The 19,877-nt window shown below is 43.6% G+C and overlaps 1 protein-coding gene, 1 long non-coding RNA gene and 1 other non-coding gene across 5 annotated transcripts in view; 2 read left to right on the top strand and 1 right to left on the bottom strand.

Moving 5' to 3' along the window:
* PNP (purine nucleoside phosphorylase) overlaps nt 1-3,378 on the top strand; it is a 33,082-nt gene extending 29,704 nt beyond the window's left edge. For both annotated transcript variants that reach the window (XM_069961564.1, XM_069961562.1), the window contains exons 5-6: nt 774-964; nt 1,127-3,378. In XM_069961564.1, the coding sequence (XP_069817665.1) occupies nt 774-964; nt 1,127-1,344 (409 nt within the window). In that variant the 3' untranslated portion in view covers nt 1,345-3,378. The remainder of the gene's footprint in view (nt 1-773; nt 965-1,126) is intronic.
* Nucleotides 1-19,303, bottom strand: part of LOC138785527 (uncharacterized) — a 28,119-nt gene extending 8,816 nt beyond the window's left edge. Inside the window, exons 1-4 of one of the 2 annotated variants that reach the window (XR_011362115.1) lie at nt 19,060-19,303; nt 8,737-8,886; nt 8,332-8,525; nt 6,950-6,986 (exon numbers count right to left, since the gene is read on the bottom strand). This is a non-coding gene — a long non-coding RNA (uncharacterized lncRNA). The remainder of the gene's footprint in view (nt 1-6,949; nt 6,987-8,331; nt 8,526-8,736; nt 8,887-19,059) is intronic. The other variant, XR_011362114.1, reaches the window with a different exon arrangement.
* Nucleotides 19,304-19,604: 301 nt separating this feature from the next.
* On the top strand, nt 19,605-19,677 carry TRNAT-UGU (transfer RNA threonine (anticodon UGU)). The gene has a single exon. It is a non-coding gene; the product is annotated as a tRNA-Thr (tRNA).
* Nucleotides 19,678-19,877: the final 200 nt, after the last annotated feature.

The following is a 19,877-nucleotide window of genomic DNA, read 5'->3' as shown; positions in this document are numbered from 1 at the left end:
CATTCTGTTATTGTAGATTTACCTACCACATCTGCTGGAAGTTTGTTCCAAGCATCTACTACTCTTTCAGTCAAGTAACATTTTCTTACATTGCTTCTGATCCCCAACTAACCTCTGACTGTGCCCCCTTGTTCTTGAGTTAAGTTTTCTTTCTAAAAACACTTCCCTCCTGAACCTTATTTAGTCCTTTACCATATTTAAAGGTTTCAGTCATGTCCCCCCTTTCTCTTCTTCCCTCCAGACTGACACCCTCCACCATTTTTGTAGCCCGTCTTTGGGCCCGTTCTATTTTATCATTATCCTTTTTGTAGATCAGGTCCCCAGAACTGGACACGGTAATCCAGATGTGGTCTCACTAGAGCTCTATACAGCGGTATCACAATCTCCCTCTTCCTACCCATTATACCTCTAGCTATATAGCTCAGCATATGATTAGCTTTCTCTACTGCCTTGTTGCACTGGTGACTAATTTCAAGGCTGTCAGAAATCACTACCCCTAAATCCTTCTCATCTGAAGTCTTTGCCAACACAGAACTGCCCATATGTCTCAATGGCATATCTCTGAATGTGGGACCATGTAAAACAAGGTGTCAGTGAGATACTCTTAGTAAGGTCAATATAGATTATGTTGTAGGGGCTGTCTTGTGGAGAGAACACATTTAGGTCTAGTTTGCAACGGCTGAGGCCAGGGATTATTTATTTATATTTACTCTTGGGACACCCCTGTAATCTTTTGCTGCTTCCTTACTAACTACATGTGGTCTGTTACACAGGTTTGGCCCTCGGTTTCCCCCTATGTCTGATGCTTATGACAAGGGCCTGAGGAAGATTGCTTTGGCTATTGGGCAAGAGCTGGGATTCTCAGAGAAGATGAGGGAAGGCGTGTACTGTAGCCTTGGAGGACCCAATTTTGAGACCATTGCTGAATGTAGATTCCTCAATACCCTTGGAGCTGATGCAGTCGGTAAGTAAACAGAAAGATAAAATAAATGCAGCAAATGGATAATTATAATGTGTAAAGTCCTAATAAAAAAGCTGTTCTAGTGAACGAATACTAAAGCAGTGCCTATTGTGTTGTACTGGTAATGGCTACTAGCCTCACCTATTCTTGTCTTCCCTTGTCTAGGGATGAGTACTGTACCTGAAGTAATTGTGGCAAGACATTGCGGTCTGAGGGTTTTGGGCATGTCCCTTATTACAAACAAGGCCGTTATGGACTACAGCAATGAAGCCACGGCTAACCATGAAGAAGTGCTGCAGGCTGGAAAAGACAGTGCCAGATACTTCGAGAAGCTGGTGACTAGTCTGCTCCCGCGTATTGAGCCGAACAACAACGTGTTCTAGATGGTGCAGTGCCACTACATCTTAGTTTTAGCATTCAAAAATATTGGCCATTGCCAAGTAAAGGTAGCCTCTTGTCTGTGCATAGTACTTTTACAAAGATAGGGACCTATTAACACAGTTCTCTACAATTTCTGTACCCGCCAAAATGCATTCCTTAGCTGTAAAGCCATGCATTATTCTGACATCACAGCACATTCCTCTTCCGCTCATTCTCAGATCCCTCCAGCACAGATATACATATATTTGAGATTATACATATATTTTGTTAAAGGGAACCTGTTACCCCTGGATAGCCCTCTGAAACTACCCTACCCCTGGATATGCCCCCGTACTTACCCCATCCTGCCGATCCTGCAGCGGAGATATGACTCCAGTGATTTCCTATGGATATCGGACTCATCTCTGCTCATTTGCATATTGAGCTTGCAGATGAGTGGGCGGATGTATCTCCGCAGCGCTTCCGGCAGGATAGGGTAAATATGTGGGGGCCGTATCCAAGGGTAGGGTGGGTTCGAGGGGTGTCTAGAGGTGACAGGTTCCTTTAACCTCTCTTATTGTAGATATCTGTATTTATAAGCGCAGAGTTGCACCTCTAATTGCATCTTTTGTGCCATTGTTACATTTAAATTAATACCAAGGATACTTGGTAATATTACTATTTTATCATTATTATTGCTATTTATATTTTTTGTTTCAATCTATTCGAGTACATGTTACTTTTCTTATGATCCTTCATTAATTATGAACACATGCAATGGTTTAATTATGAATAACAACGAATACTTGAATTTGAAGAGAGAACTTTCATGCCATCATAAGACATGTTGCTGCTTCTGAACACAAAATACCTAGGGGCTTCAACAGGTTTATGGTACTGTATTGCCTTTTTTTTCTAATATTAAATGTACTGTACTCTTTCATGCATGGGTGCCTGGCTTAGGGATTAAGCTATCTTCTGTAGATAGAAATGGGTCCAAAATGCATTCCAACCATGAGCAGAGTAGATGCCTGTTTACATAATATATTTATAATCAGGTTATTATATAAAGGTATGAAAAAAAGTATAAATGTAGTCTTAAAATACAATATAGGTGGGTATTTTACAGATAGCAAACTGCTTTACAGAGGGTATTCTAAAGCCAGGTTCACACGTGGCCATTTGGTGCAGTTATTCATGCATTTTATTTTCTGAAAGAATGTTTCCACTTCGGCTTCAGCTTAAAGGCTATGTTCTGTCTATGTACCAATTAGCGCAAACAACGGTTGCAATTAATGTTAATAATCATTTATTCCGACCATTGTTGTACAACAACGACTATGGGTGGTATTACACAAAGCGATTATCGTTCGAATAATCGTTCAATCGGTCGAATTTGAACGATTATCTTTAAGTGTAATAGTAGACAACGATTAAACGACGAACGATTGGTCGCTGGTCGTTTAATAGGTTTTGAATCTATTTTTATCGTTTGTCTTTTACACATCGTTCGCACATCGTTCGTTTGAATAAGATGTCGTTAGCCGTTCCCTGTTCATTCGCAAATTGAAAGGGGAGTGTTCTTGAATTTTGTTGCTCCAATATAACCGATAATCTTTCCGTGTAGTAAAACGAACGATTATTAGGCAACCGCTATTGCGATCGTTGGAGATCGTTTATCGTTAATCGTTAATTGAAAAAAATCGCTTCGTGTAATACCACCCTAAGGTAAAGAGTTCACTAAAGAACGTCCGTTGTTTATATGTTGTAGCCTTTAAAAGATGCATCAAAGACTGCAGTGTGTGAGCCTGACCTAAGGGCATATTCATTGTGCAGGAAAGCAGTTATACCCCAGACCTGGGTACTGTACTCATTAAATCACTCCCTCAGTCTTTATTACAGATTTACAGAGGATTTAATTCTGTAACACATCTCTAGTTTTGTGTTAAGTGTTGAAAACGGTTCATTCTTGACATTCCTTCTGTATCTGATATAATATATCTCTGTACTATGTATATAACTTTTTGTAGAAGGCTTGAATAAAAATAATTCTAGAATCTAGCTGTTTGTGTGTATTTTTGAGGTTGTATGACTTCCATTATATGTGTCTGTCTAGGTCACTAAATAAAGGAAAAGCCAAAGCACTCTTCAAAAGTAGGAATAGTCCCTTACCAAGCTTTGTCACAGCAACGTTTCAATTATACGTAATCATGGTGCCCAGCATTCTTAATGAACATTAAAGGAATGACCTCCTATTCTGCACGACAATACCATAGCCTCCTCCTCTATATTACACAGGATATCTTCATATTACACTGCTGCTCATTTACTGTCATCCAGCATCCAGGAAGAGAACAGCACAGATCTCCCCCCACACAATGGACTCTTCCAGCTCAGAAACAAGCTGCCAAATAGTGACCGACAACTTTTCCTCAACTACCTTTATCTAATAGGGCCAGTGTCCTATTAGAATGTTGTTCATAATATATATTGATGAGCAAAACATATAAAATTCATATCAAAACTTAATTTTAAATTGTTCTAAGATTTTTTTTCCAACTCCAGCCAAAACCAGTTCCGACTCCACGACTCCGACTCCACAGCCCTGGTTTGCACATTCAGCCAGTAAGGGCTCTATTACATGGGACAATATTAGGGAGCAAGCTTTCTCCTCATTCCCCACTAGCTGTATTTCACCCAAGTTGTGACGTACCAGGAAGCCTAAGGAAACTGAGTTCCGACAGCAGTCAGAGAGCTGGTAATACTGTGCTGCAAGGGTACGAGGACAGGTAAGTATACTTTATTATATTTCCCTACCCCCTGCCTATACTGGATTCTTTATTTTCGCGGGACATATCCTTTAATAAAGAAAAATACATAGGTAGGTACCATCACAGAATTACTGCTGCAGTCACTGGGTAACTCTCAGCGTTGTGTCCCTGTTCACACCAGGTAATGGAAAGAAACATAAGGAAATGGAGAGAGAACCTCAGAGTGAAAGCATACTATGTTGATTTATTTCTGACAATATCTAAAATCTGTATTCATAAACCTCATGTGTAAAAATAGATATCGATATAAAATATAAAATAAATACAGATATACAAACAATATAAAAATATATGGACATGGACATGTCCTTATTGCCTATATAAGATCGGATGCAATATTTTTATAATGTTTGTATATCTGTATTTATTTTATATTTTATATCGATATCTATTTTTACACATGAGGTTTATGAATACAGATTTTAGATATTGTCAGAAATAAATCAACATAGTATGCTTTCACTCTGAGGTTCTCTCTCCATTTCCTTATCTCCTTTAATGGACTCAAATGTCTGCTTGGCTTTACTGAGAATGAATCCATCAGACAAAGTTGGCCATACAGCTTCAATGGGGAAGGGTCAGAACAAAGGGGTCAGACAGTGATTTGCTATCAAGCACAACCTGAGCGATAAAGGTGAGGAGAACCTCATAAACCTTACACCAAACCCCAGAAAGTGGTGGGTACAGCCGACAAAAGTATAAGGTGTATGGGGACCTTTAGTCATGGCTTCACTATAAACAGAAGACATAACAGATCTGTGAACAGAGCTTCAAGTAAACTAAGGGCCCTTTTACACAGCAAGATTATCTAAAGGATTATCTGCCAAAGATTTGAAGCCAAAACCAGGAACAGACTATAAACAGAGATCAGGTCATACATGAAAGCCTAAGATTTCTCCTCTTTTCAAATCCACTCCTGGCTTTGGCTTCAAATCTTTGGCAGATAATCTGTCAGATAATCTTTCTGTGTAAAAGGGCCCTAATGCTACGTTTACACAAAACGATTATCGGGCGAATTTTCGCGATAACGATCGAATTGGAACGATAATCGTACGTGTAAACGCGGCGAACGATCGAAAAATCGTTCATTTTGATCTTTTAACATGTTCATAAATCGTCGTTCGCCGATCGCAAAAAACTCGCCGATCGTTCCCTGTAAACAGTCGTCACGCGATAGTCCGGCCGCCCGCAGCCCGGCCCCCCGCTCATCCGCAGTCCCCTGCGTCGGCTCAATTTCCACCCCCATCGCTCCGATCGCCATCCCCGCCGCCGCCGCTCCGATCACCACCCCTGCTCCGATCGCCCCCACTGCCGCGGCCAAGAACATACGTTACCTGCTCCGCGCAGCAGGTCTTCGGACATCCCGGCTGCCCTCTTCAGCGCACTGATTGGCTGAAGAGATGAGCCGGGAATTTCAAACGGCTCCCCTTCAGCCAATCAGTGCTGCCTTGCATTGATTGGCTGAAGAGATGAGTCGGGAATTTCAAACGGCTCCCCTTCAGCCAATCAGTGCTGCCTTGCATTGATTGGCTGAAGAGATGAGTCGGGAATTTCAAACGGCTCCCCTTCTGCCAATCAGTGCTGCCTTGCATTGATTGGCTGAAGAGATGAGTCGGGAATTTCAAACGGCTCCTCTTCTGCCAATCAGTGCTGAAGGGGAGCCGTTTGAAATTCCTGGCTCATCTCTTCAGCCAACCAATGTGCTGAAGATGGGAGCCGGGGATGTCGGAAGACCTGCTGCGCGGAGCAGGTAACGTGTGGCCGGGGCGGGGGGTGCGATCGGAGCGGCGGGGGTGGCGATTGGAGCGGCAGGGGTGGCGATCAGGGCGACGCAGGGGGTTGCGGGCGGGCCGGGCTGCGGGCGCACGATCACAAAACAATTTTTCCGTACGATATATCGTACCGTCTAAACGCTGATCATTATTAAAAAAAAATCGTTACTTCGAAATCGTTAATCGTACGATCGGGCCAATAATCGCCTCTTGTAAACTTAGCATTATGGTGCATTTACACAGAGAGATTTATCTAAAAGATTTTTGAAACCAGGAACAGACTATAAACAGGGAACAGGTCATAAAGGGAAGACTAATGGTGCGTTTACACAGGCAGATTTATCTGACCAATTTTGGAAGCCAAAGTCAGGAATGGACTTGAAAAGACAGTGAATCTCAGTCTTTCCTTTACGACCTGCACCCTGTTCATAGTCTGTTCCTGGCTTTGGCTTCAAAAATCTGTCAGATAAATCTCTCTGTGTAAATGCACCATAAGATCTGTCAGATAAATCTGTCTGTGTAAACACACTATAATGAGTGTACTCACATATCAGTCTATCATTAGCCTTGGTAACAGGAAAACAGGTAAAGAAAGGTTCATGGGCCCCAGTGCAAATGCTTGGCTTGGGCCCCCTATCTACTGGTTATAGATATGCTGTCTCCAATAAATACATATATTCACTCTACTTTGGGGGCATGAGAGAGCAGCTTGGAGCTGGAGGTCCAGGAGCTGTAATGCTAATCTTGCCATAGCTATGATAAGTAAAACAAATGTTTTTATTTTTAAACCTTGTTGTGAACAGTATAGAAAATGGAAAAAAAAGAAAGAGAAAATCTGTTTACCCCTCAATGTAAAAGATCAGGGTAACATTCCCAGATGCAGGAGAACTGTAGCAGACTTGCAGTGGAAACATCAAGGTAAATGTGATAATCCTGAAGGAAATTTCACACTGCAGTGGATAAATCTAATATCTTCAGCTTTATTTAATGCATAAAAACTATGGTACAAACATGTCAAAAATTACCTGTGACAAGGTACAAGATGATGTGCTTCTATTCTGTCTGACAGAATAAAGAAATAAAAACAGAATAAAGACACCATGAAAACAATCCTGCAGGTTTCACTGATAAGAAAATACATAGTAAGGGTATATTCACACGAACGGACTCGCAGCGAGATTCTCCTGGCAGTTCCCACACACTATATACTCGCTGCGGTCTGAAGGACCTTAACCCCTTCTGCTCCCACCCGGCTCCCCCGCTGTAAGCATACATTACCTCTCTCCTCGCTGCACGGGTCCGGCGTCCTGCTCTCCCGTCCGGCCAATCAGTGGCTGCGGCTGGGCAACACACTGATTGGCCGGAAGGGAGAGCAGGACGCCGGACCCGTGCAGCGAGGAGAGAGGTAATGTATGCTTACAGCGGGGGAGCCGGGCGGGAGCAGAAGGGGTTAAGGACGGTAGAATTACATACTCGCTGCGGTCGTTCAGACCGCAGCGAGTATATAGTGTGTGGGAACTGCCAGGACCTGCCGGACTCGCAGCGAGAATCTCGCTGCGAGTCCGTTCGTGTGAATATACCCTTAAGGCCCTATTCCACCTGATGACAGATTATCTGCCAAAGATTTGAAGCCAAACCCAGGAGTGGATTTGAAAAAAAAGTGAAATCCAGTCTTTTCTTTATGACCTGTTCTCTGATTATAGTCTGTTCCTGGGTTTGGCTTCAAATCTTTGGCAGATAATCTGTGGTCAGCTCTGTTGGTGGAATAGGGCCTTAAGGGCCCTTTTACACAGAAAGATTATCTGACAGATTATCTGCCAAAAATTTTAAGGCAAAACCAGGAACAGACTATAAACAGAGATCAAGTCATAAAGGAAAGCCTGAGATTTCTCCTCTTTTCAATTCCATTCCCGGCTTTGGCTTCAAATCTTTGGTAGATAATCTGTCAGATAATCTTTCTGTGTAAAAGGGCCCTAAGTGTCCTATGATTCATACCTGATAGTGACCAGCTGTTTCATTTTAAGATTCAAAATGCCTGAGCTGCCGGCCTCTTCAAAACACTTCCTGGTCCTGTCATTGCAATTGAAGCATTGTAAAAGCCTCTATTGCAATGACCAAAGCAGATACCGTAATTATGGTAATGGATTTGAAGATGCCTGCAGCTCAGAGGACCTGGTGACAGTGGCAGACAGTGACAGTTCTTAGAGTATTACATAAGCTGAAAAGCACTGCCACCATCTCTAACTTCCCTCCACTTCTCTCCTGCTGGTTTCAGTAGCCAAGACATTGGACATCCTTGGAACGTTAAGTAATGTTGCTGAATCCAGGCTACAGCAAGATTACTAACTGTGCAGTGTTGGGAGAGGGTTAATCAAGCTTACAATAAATATGTTTAACTAATTCTCACCTAGGCATCATTCATGGTTTTGATGCTGCTTTCTAGCGCATACTTTCTCTTCCTCCTCTTTGGTATTGGGGTTTCTTCCTTCTCCTCCATCTCCTGATGTTCTTCGGTGTCAATACACTCTCCTTCAGGTGTGCTCTCTATTGGGCCCCCCGTATTCAGACTCCCTATAAGATGCTGCTAGATTGCTTGATATTCTGTTAAAAGTAAAAAAAAAATATATAAAAAATGTATAATTTATAAAAACAAATATGCTAGGTTACAGTAGCCTGCCCGCATCCTAGCATGCCCCAAACACACCCTACACACTTTTATCAATCCGCAGAAGGTGGTGGGAGAAAATATGCTAGGTTGCAGGAACCTGCCTGTGCCCTATCATAGTTCCATGCTGCCTAGAAAAACTACTGCCTGGTTCCATAAAATCCTTGAGAAACATTAGCTGCTCGACATAGCAGGAGCGCTTCTTTGGGCCTTTTCCACTTCCAATGTGTGGCGTGTCATGAATATCCCTTTTAAATCCCTTGGTCGCAGCAGGTCTGCCAGTGCGATTTTAATTTGCTGCAAAAATGTAGAGCAATATGAAATGACACTTAAGAGCATCACAGCAGATTTTTTTTTTTTTGTGAAACTACTAATGTTTTTTATCTTCACAAATATTAGTCAATTGTATGAACAGCAGTTGAGGTGCATACACAGTAAGGCTGGGTTCACACATAGTATATTTCAGTCAGTATTGTGGTCCTCATATTGCAACCAAAACCAGGAGTGGATTGAAAACACAGAAAGGATCTGTTCACACAATGTTAAACTTGAGTGGATGGCCACCATATAACTGCCATTATTTCAATACAACAGCTATTGTTTTATAATAACAGGAAATATTTGCCATTAAATGGGTTATCCAGCGCTACAAAAACATGGCCACTTTCCCCCTACTGTTGTCTCCAGATTGGGTGGGGTTTTGAAACCCAGTTCCATTGAAGTAAATGGAGCTTAATTGCAAACCACACCTGAACTGGAGGCAACAGTAGGGGGAAAAGTGGCCATGTTTTTGTAGCGCTGGATAACCCCTTTAATAGACGGCCATCCACTTTCTGTGTTTTCAATCCACTCCTGGTTTTGGTTGCAATATAAGGACCACAATACTGACTGAAATATACGTAGTGTGAACCCAGCCTAATAATGAAAAACTAGTTCCTTAATTTTTATTACCATAGTTTCCTATCTGATTCACTACAGGTCACATGTCAATGCTTTCTCAGGCTCTATCGCAGTAATATACAGGCTACTTACGATCATGCTGGTGTCCTAGACAGCACTGACGTCAGTATCAAATAGTAAGGGAAGTCAACCTTGAACGTGTTCCTATTTTTCTGCTTGTTGTTGATGTACAACTTGTACTGGATGAATCCAACACACTGGTATTATTGCCAACAAAAAAAAAAAAAGTTAGGCCCCCTTCACACGTCCGGAAAATCTGTCCGGATTTCCTATCAGGAAATCCGGACGGATTTCCGGACTCATAGGCTAACATTGGACACGGACACCCTTCCGGATTTTTCCGGAAGGTTTTCCGTTCCGGAAAATAGGACCGGATTTTTTAGATCCTGTCCTATTTTCGTCCGGAAGTCCGGCACGGACGCCCCCATAGAAGTCTATGGGAGCGGCGGAATCACGGGCATTTTCCTGATGTATATCAGGAAAGTGCCCGTGATTCCGGAATGGTAGAGAGCCAGGACCTCACCACGGGGCCGCCCGCCCGCTCCGCTCGCCCGCTCGCTCCGCCCCGCTCGCTCGCCCGAGTTGCAGCCTGTGGCCATCCAGGTTGCAGAAGTACAACTCCCATCATGGCTCTGCTGACAGGCCATGATGGGAGTTGTAGTTCTGCAGCCTGTGGCCATCCAGGTACACTAGGGGCTGTGTGGGTACCTGTGATTTATGTTGGCATACTAGACCATATTATCTCATCAGGAAATCCTGAAGGTTTTTCCTGATGGTTTCCTGATGGTAAAAACGGATTACTGTCAGGAAATCCTGATACTTTCCTGATGACATTTGAGGTCTCCTGATCAGGATTTCCTGACAGTAAAAACTGACACGGACGTGTGAATGGGGCCTTAAAGGGAACCTGTCACCCCCCGTACCGGGGTGACAGGCTCCCGACCCCCCGTTAGAGACCCCTATACTTACCTCATCCCGCCGGGTCCCGCTTCTGGATTCGGTCGGGTCCCGGAGATCTCAGCCGCTGCAGCCCGGCGCGCGCGCTGAGAGATGAGTCCAACACCCATAGAGAATGACAGGAGAGTCCAGCGCTCCGTCATTCTCTATGAGCGTTGGACTCATCTGTCAGCGCGCGCGCCGGGCTGCAGCGGCTGAGATCTCCGGGACCCGACCGAATCCAGAAGCGGGACCCGGCGGGATGAGGTAAGTATAGGGGGTTCTAACGGGGGGTCGGGAGCCTGTCACCCCGGCACGAGGGGTGACAGGTTCCCTTTAATGCTCAGTCTTCAAGAAAGCAATTAAAGTGATACTGTCACCCGTTTGCATGGGTTAGGGGCCTTTTACATGGGCCAGTTATCTGTCAGAAGCGTTGCAAGAAACAGCTCATGTAAAAGTGACAGCAATCACTTAAAAATTTATCATCATCGGCCACACATTTTCTTGTGTAAATAGGGGATGTATGGCCGATAATGATAATGGCAAACTGACAGTAACAATATGCATATATCCGTGCTGCCAGTTTTGCAGATCACAAAGCAGTACATACTTACCTTCTGTACTGCTGTGATCCAGCATCCTGTTCTCTGGCTCTCCCGTCCAGCCTCTGTCTCTTCAAGCCACCGCCTCCTCCAGAATGATTGATAGCTGAAGGAGGCGGATACTAAAGACACAGCAGTTGGACAGGAGAGCCGGAGAACAGGATGCTGGATCACAGCAGCTGCTCACTAGGTAAGTATGTACTGCTGTGTTATCTGGATATGTATGCATATCTGGGCTGTCTGTTCCCATTGCAGCATGAACGATGCATAAATCATTTGTGCAGACCGACTGCTCGATTTCTCTTGCCATATCAAGGCACTGCAAACCAGTGCCAATCTTGCTGATCTGTGCTTGTTTGCTGCGGCCTGTGGCCAAGAAATCGGCTGATGTAAAACAACATTTAGTCAAAGCAAACAGCCGTGACAGCAGCCTCTGTACATTGCAGATTTAACTTTATTAGTGGTGTGTCTTAGTTGAAAAAAGGTTTTAATCAGCAGTGCCATTGAGGTACATGTCACCAAGGCGAAGTCTCTGTGCCCCTTCTCCCAGCCTTGGTCCGACGCTTGCATCACTAGGATCCGGCTCCCCTCCTACAAACAAGATAAAACAAGGGGAGGCATTTTTCATTGGGCGTCTGTCATTTAATTGCAAATAACGTCTGTTATTTTAAAACAACAGACAATGGTATAAAATAACGTCCGTTATTTGTCGTTAAATGACGGCTGTCCAATAAAAACGGCCCACCTTTTGATGGTGTGTGAACGTAGCCTGAATTGGGTATCGCTGTAATCATTTTGAATGGAAGAATAGAGATAAAGGAGGGTCCACGCCAAAATGTAGCCTTCCCTTGTGCATCTACTTTGGCAAACTGTCAAAATTGGCTACTGACGTATATATGTGCGCACTGGCGCCCTATTTACTTCAATGGCCCAAATGTAGTCAGCTAAAGATTAGTGGACTACATTCAAGCCACTGAAATAAATAGGGCCAGTATGTCTCCATGCACATATATGCTGGCAGTGGGTTTTGACAGATCGCATATATGTGCAATGGAGGGCCAAATCGTTGTGTGAACGAGCCTTAACGTATACGTTTTAGTGCCACGATATACAGCATAAGAGCCCTATTACACATATTACACAGAGCAATTATCTGACAAACCAGGACGATTCGTCAGTTTATTGATCTGTGCAATAAAGACAATGATTAGCTGATGAAACGATCATCAGATGATTGTTGTTGTTTATTCCAGCATAAAAATCATTGACCAGGTGTAATATCGATGCACGGCCGATGGCTGTGTAAAAAAACAACAAACCTTATACATACCTCTCTGCGGTCCACTGTGTTCTTCTTGCTTCTGCTCACAGCCGCTACTGGAGCTTCCGAGTCGGCCACTCTGAAGTGGCCAGGTCGCTCAGCCAATCACTGGCTGCACTACTGTCCTCTCTTGGCCAGTGATTGGCTGAGTGGCCTGTTTCTTCAGAGGCCGGTTCAGAAGTTCCAACAGTAGCTGCGGACAGCGGCAGAAGTGAGACGAACACAGGGGAGCACAGAGAGGCATGTATAAGGTTTATTATTTTACACCTAGGGTCCATTTACACAGAAAGATTATCTGGCAGATTATCTGCCTATGATTTGAAGCCAAAGCCAGGAATGGATTTGAAAAGAGGAGAAATCTCAGGCTTACCTTTATGACCTGATCTCTGTTTATAGTCTATTCCGGGCTACGGCTTCAAATCATTGGCAGATAATCTGTCAGATAATCTTTCTGTGTAAAAGGACCCTAAGACAAGGGCTGCAAGGACATCACTAAAGATGTTCCTGCGGCCCTTGCTGCACAATTATTGATTATGTAATAGGCTTAACCAATCAGAGCTCTTACATTGGTGATCGTGATCGTTTACTGGGCCTATCACATGGCACGATAATCATTTAACAAGGGCTGCATGGACATTGTTACCGATGTCCTTGCAGCCCTTGCTAAACTGGCATACATTACCTATCCATGGTCCAGGGCTCCTCTTGTCCCGCGTGCTGCAGCTTCAGAGCGGCCTGTCTTAACTGACAGGCTGCTCAGCCAATCACTGGCTGCGGCGGTCCCAGCCAGTGATTGGCTGAGGGGCCTGTCAGCTAAGACAGGCCGCTCTGAAGCTGCAGCACGCGGGACTCGGGGAGAAGCAGAGCGCAGGAGGAGCCCTGGACCATGGATAGGTAATGTATTTACTTTGCAAATTGTCAGCCGCCGGTCGGTGGCCGACGATTATAGGTCCAAACCTATATTAACGTTCAGCCAATGACAAAGATCATCAGCTGATCGTTGTGTTTATTACACGGAACGATAATCGTTCGGATAGGACCGATTTGGCCGATTATCGTTCCGTGTAATAGTACCCTAAGGCTATGTTACCACAATGTTTTTTTGCGTCCATCTTTACGAAGCCAAAATACAACCGTCTTCTCTTATTTACGTCTATAATTCTATAATTATCAAGATATAGGGTCCATTTACACAGAAAGATTATCTGACAGATTATCTGCCAAAGATTTGAAGCCAAAGCCAGAAACAGACTATAAACAGAGATCAGGTCATAAAGGAAAGCCTGAGATTTCTCTCCTTTTCAAATCCATTTCTGGCTTTGGCTTCAAATCTTTGTCAGATAATCTTTCTGTGTAAATGGACTCTTAGACGGTATCAGAAATGTCCACAAAAACTGCCGCACAACAACGTTGTGTAAAAAAACGCCAAACGACCCCACAGTTTCCCATTCACAGTAGTTTCTGGTATAATGGTGGGATGGGCGCCCTGACAAAGTACATTTGGTCCTGCAGTAAATCCAGCCTCATATGGCTGAGAGGTCAGAATAATAACGAGGCTGAAGTTGGTTTCTTATTCGGCCAGTTTCTTATTCGGGGCTGAAGTTGGTTTCTTATTCGGCAGTTTCTTATTCAGAGGATTTTTCTTTTTCCTGTTTTAGCTATTATTCTTACAGAAAATGTATAATATTCATACCCTACCGTAAGTGAGGGGCCCTGAGAGGACTGGTGATAAAAATGGCAAAAAAGACCCCACGGTTGGCATAAAAATGGGCATGAAAGTAAAACCACAAAATTATTATTTAAAAATAAAATTGACTTTGGGCCACTGATCTCACACTGATAATACACAGAGAGGGATGCCCTGCATCATACCCAAGAGAGTCCAGCCTGGCCCAAAGTGGTTCTGGGTATAAAAACTGGCATCAAAGTGGGCACATAGCCATTTTTCATGATTTGAATAAGTAACAGCTATTTTCAAAGGGTTAAATGAGTTTGGGCCACTGATCTCACACTGATAATACACAGAGAGGGATGCCCCGCATCACATCCAAGAGAGTCCAGCCTGGCCCAAAGTGGTTCTGGGTATAAAAACTGGCATCAAAGTGGGCAGATTGGCATTTTTTTCCTAATTTGAATAAGTAACAGCTGTTTTCAAAGGGTTAAATGAGTTTGGGCCACGGATCTCACATTGATATTGCACAGAGAGGGATGCCCCGCATCATACCCAAGAGAGTCCAGCCTGGCCCAAAGTGGTTTTTGGTATAAAAACTGGCATCAAAGTGGGCAGATTGGCATTTTTTCCTAATTTGAATAAGTAACAGCTGTTTTCAAAGGGTTAAATGAGTTTGGGCCACTGATCTCACACTGATAATACACAGAGAGGGATGTCCCACATCATACCCAAGAGAGTCCAGCCTGGCCCAAAGTGGTTCTGGGTATAAAAACTGGCATCAAAGTGGGCACATAGCCATTTTTCATGATTTGAATAAGTAACAGCTATTTTCAAAGGGTTAAATGAGTTTGGGCCACTGATCTCACACTGATAATACACAGAGAGGGATCCCCCGCATCACATCCAAGAGAGTCCAGCCTGGCCCAAAGTGGTTCTGGGTATAAAAACTGGCATCAAAGTGGGCAGATTGGCATTTTTTCCTAATTTGAATAAGTAACAGCTGTTTTCAAAGGGTTAAATGAGTTTGGGCCACGGATCTCACATTGATATTGCACAGAGAGGGATGCCCCGCATCATACCCAAGAGAGTCCAGCCTGGCCCAAAGTGGTTTTTGGTATAAAAACTGGCATCAAAGTGGGCAGATTGGCATTTTTTCCTAATTTGAATAAGTAACAGCTGTTTTCAAAGGGTTAAATGAGTTTGGGCCACTGATCTCACACTGATAATACACAGAGAGGGATCCCCCGCATCATACCCAAGAGAGTCCAGCCTGGCCCAAAGTGGTTCTGGGTATAAAAACTGGCATCAAAGTGGGCACAGAGCCATTTTTCATGATTTGAATAAGTAACAGCTATTTTCAAAGGGTTAAATGAGTTTGTGTAATATCAATGTGAGATCAGTGGCCCAAACTCATTTAACCCTTTGAAAATAGCTGTTACTTATTCAAATCATGAAAAATGGCTCTGTGCCCACTTTGATGCCAGTTTTTATACCCAGAACCACTTTGGGCCAGGCTGGACTCTCTTGGGTATGATGCGGGGGATCCCTCTCTGTGTATTATCAGTGTGAGATCAGTGGCCCAAACTCATTTAACCCTTTGAAAATAGCTGTTACTCATTCAAATCATGAAAAATGGCTATGTGCCCACTTTGATGCCAGTTTTTATACCCAGAACCACTTTGGGCCAGGCTGGACTCTGTTGGATGTGATGCGGGGCATCCCTCTCTGTGTATTATCAGTGTGAGATCAGTGGCCCAAACTCATTTAACCCTTTGAAAATACCTGTTACTTATTCAAATTGGGAAAAATGCCAATCTGCCAACTTTGATGCCAGTTTTTATACCCAGAACCACTTTGGGCCAGGCTGGACTCTCTTGGATGTAATGCGGGGCATGCCTATCTGTGTGAACGTAGTGTGAGATCAGTGGCCCAAACTCATTTAACCCTTTGAAAATAGCTGTTACTTATTCAAATTAGGAAAAAATGCCAATCTGCCCACTTTGATGCCAGTTTTTATACCAAAAACCACTTTGGGCCAGGCTGGACTCTCTTGGATCTGATGCGGGGCATCCCTCTCTGTGTAATATCAGTGTGAGATCAGTGGCCCAAACTCATTTAACCCTTTGAAAATAGCTGTTACTTATTCAAATCATGAAATATGGCTATGTGCCCACTTTGATGCCAGTTTTTATACCCAGAACCACTTTGGGCCAGGCTGGACTCTCTTGGGTATGATGCGGGGCATCCCTCTCTGTGTAATATCAATGTGAGATCCGTGGCCCAAACTCATTTAACCCTTTGAAAACAGCTGTTACTTATTCAAATTAGGAAAAAATGCCAATCTGCCCACTTTGATGCCAGTTTTTATACCCAGAACCACTTTGGGCCAGGCTGGAGTCTCTTGGATGTGATGCCGGGCATCCCTCTCTGTGTATTATCAGTGTGAGATCAGTGGCCCAAACTCATTTAACCCTTTGAAAATAGCTGTTACTTATTCAAATCATGAAAAATGGCTATGTGCCCACTTTGATGCCAGTTTTTATACCCAGAACCACTTTGGGCCAGGCTGGACTCTCTTGGTTGTGATGCGGGGCATCCCTCTCTGTGTATTATCAGTGTGAGATCAGTGGCCCAAACTCATTTAACCCTTTGAAAACAGCTGTTACTTATTCAAATTAGGAAAAAATGCCAATCTGCCCACTTTGATGCCAGTTTTTATACCCAGAACCACTTTGGGCCAGGCTGGACTCTCTTGCGTATGATGCGGGGGATCCCTCTCTGTGTATTATCAGTGTGAGATCCGTGGCCCAAACTCATTTAACCCTTTGAAAACAGCTGTTACTTATTCAAATTAGGAAAAAATGCCAATCTGCCCACTTTGATGCCAGTTTTTATACCCAGAACCACTTTGGGCCAGGCTGGACTCTGTTGGATGTGATGCGGGGCATCCCTCTCTGTGTATTATCAGTGTGAGATCAGTGGCCCAAACTCATTTAACCCTTTGAAAATACCTGTTACTTATTCAAATTGGGAAAAATGCCAATCTGCCAACTTTGATGCCAGTTTTTATACCCAGAACCACTTTGGGCCAGGCTGGACTCTCTTGGATGTAATGCGGGGCATGCCTATCTGTGTGAACGTAGTGTGAGATCAGTGGCCCAAACTCATTTAACCCTTTGAAAATAGCTGTTACTTATTCAAATCATGAAATATGGCTATGTGCCCACTTTGATGCCAGTTTTTATACCCAGAACCACTTTGGGCCAGGCTGGACTCTCTTGGGTATGATGCGGGGCATCCCTCTCTGTGTATTATCAGTGTGAGATCAGTGGCCCAAACTCATTTAACCCTTTGAAAACAGCTGTTACTTATTCAAATTAGGAAAAAATGCTAATCTGCCCACTTTGATGCCAGTTTTTATACCAAAAACCACTTTGGGCCAGGCTGGACTCTCTTGGATCTGATGCGGGGCATGCCTCTCTGTGTATTATCAGTGTGAGATCCGTGGCCCAAACTCATTTAACCCTTTGAAAATAGCTGTTACTTATTCAAATCATGAAATATGGCTATGTGCCCACTTTGATGCCAGTTTTTATACCCAGAACCACTTTGGGCCAGGCTGCACTCTCTTGGGTATGATGCGGGGCATCCCTCTCTGTGTAATATCAATGTGAGATCCGTGGCCCAAACTCATTTAACCCTTTGAAAACAGCTGTTACTTATTCAAATTAGGAAAAAATGCCAATCTGCCCACTTTGATGCCAGTTTTTATACCCAGAACCACTTTGGGCCAGGCTGGAGTCTCTTGGATGTGATGCCGGGCATCCCTCTCTGTGTATTATCAGTGTGAGATCAGTGGCCCAAACTCATTTAACCCTTTGAAAATAGCTGTTACTTATTCAAATCATGAAAAATGGCTATGTGCCCACTTTGATGCCAGTTTTTATACCCAGAACCACTTTGGGCCAGGCTGGACTCTCTTGGTTGTGATGCGGGGCATCCCTCTCTGTGTATTATCAGTGTGAGATCAGTGGCCCAAACTCATTTAACCCTTTGAAAACAGCTGTTACTTATTCAAATTAGGAAAAAATGCCAATCTGCCCACTTTGATGCCAGTTTTTATACCCAGAACCACTTTAAGCCAGGCTGGACTCTCTTGGATGTGATGCGGGGCATCCCTCTCTATGTAATATCAGTGTGAGATCAGTGGCCCAAACTCATTTAACCCTTTGAAAACAGCTGTTACTTATTCAAATTAGGAAAAAATGCCAATCTGCCCACTTTGATGCCAGTTTTTATACCCAGAACCACTTTGGGCCAGGCTGGACTCTCTTAGATGTGATGCGGGGCATCCCTCTCTGTGTAATATCAATGTGAGATCAGTGGCCCAAACTCATTTAACCCTTTGAAAATAGCTGTTACTTATTCAAATCATGAAAAATGGCTATGTGCCCACTTTGATGCCAGTTTTTATACCCAGAACCACTTTGGGCCAGGCTGGACTCTCTTGGGTATGATGCAGGGCATCCCTCTCTGTGTATTATCAGTGTGAGATCAGTGGCCCAAAGTCAATTTTATTTTTAAATAATAATTTTGTGGTTTTACTTTCATGCCCATTTTTATGCCAACCGTGGGGTCTTTTTTGCCATTTTTATCACCAGTCCTCTCAGGGCCCCTCACTTACGGTAGGGTATGAATATTATTCATTTTCTGTAAGAATAATAGCTAAAACAGGAAAAAGAAAAATCCTCTGAATAAGAAACTGCCGAATAAGAAACCAACTTCAGCCCCGAATAAGAAACTGGCCGAATAAGAAACCAACTTCAGCCTCGTGAATAATAGGCAAAAAATGAAAACTTTTTTTAAAGGGTTAAAGCCTGCAGGTAGAGAAGCTGAAGCTGCACTTTCATCCATATACATCCTGTATTACTGTTATTATATCCAAATAACAGACATTACAGCCTGCAGATAATGCACACCTGCTGTGAGGTAAAGGCTTCCCCTGAGGATATGGACACAGTCTCCGAGGGCTTTCACCATAAACCTGACAATTTTTCACACCTATCATTACTTATAATTGATTTGGACTCTATGGGAGTAAGGTGGAAACCATGCTGACTCTATAATTGTACGGTAGGCGACGGCCGCTTAGTACACCTGCTCCTCACGCTTCACCTCACACACTCCCGCCAAATGACGTCCCACAACGCGTTCCCCATGAAACGCTGTCCAAACACGGCTTGGCGCGCATGCGCGGTGCTCACACGGTCTAGTGCGCACGCGCACCATTTTACTCTCCAAGTGCTGATGCAACGATATGGCTATACATTTTATATATGTGGGGAAATATAAGTAACAATGTCTACTGGCCGCACAATGTATACAACAGCCGCGGTAACACACCCGCAGACTTCACGTCAGCCACCTCTCACACGCTGATTGCATGAACAGCCGCTCATAGGGCTGAGACGCTTCTTCTGTTAGAAGTCTATGGCAGACTAAAATCCCATTTCCAACACCAGATGGCTCCATAGCTCAGGGGTTAGAGCACTGGTCTTGTAAACCAGGGGTCGCGAGTTCAAATCTCGCTGGGGCCTGGAGAATATTTTTATTTTTATTTTGTATAAGATGCCTGATATTATTATAGGAAGAGCATATGAGAAGATATCATGACATGGAATTAAACATTAAAATGTAAATATACAATATATAGTTTCGTGCATAAAACAGGTTTCATCTACATTAGATGCTGCCACCTGCTGGTTAATTCTTAGAATAACACCTCAAGTACAATGCA

This window comes from Dendropsophus ebraccatus, chromosome 3, assembly GCF_027789765.1.
Source record: "Dendropsophus ebraccatus isolate aDenEbr1 chromosome 3, aDenEbr1.pat, whole genome shotgun sequence".
Taxonomy (NCBI): domain Eukaryota; kingdom Metazoa; phylum Chordata; class Amphibia; order Anura; family Hylidae; genus Dendropsophus; species Dendropsophus ebraccatus.
Note: the sequence above shows the minus strand (reverse complement) of the source record. Positions and strands in the feature narration are given on the sequence as shown.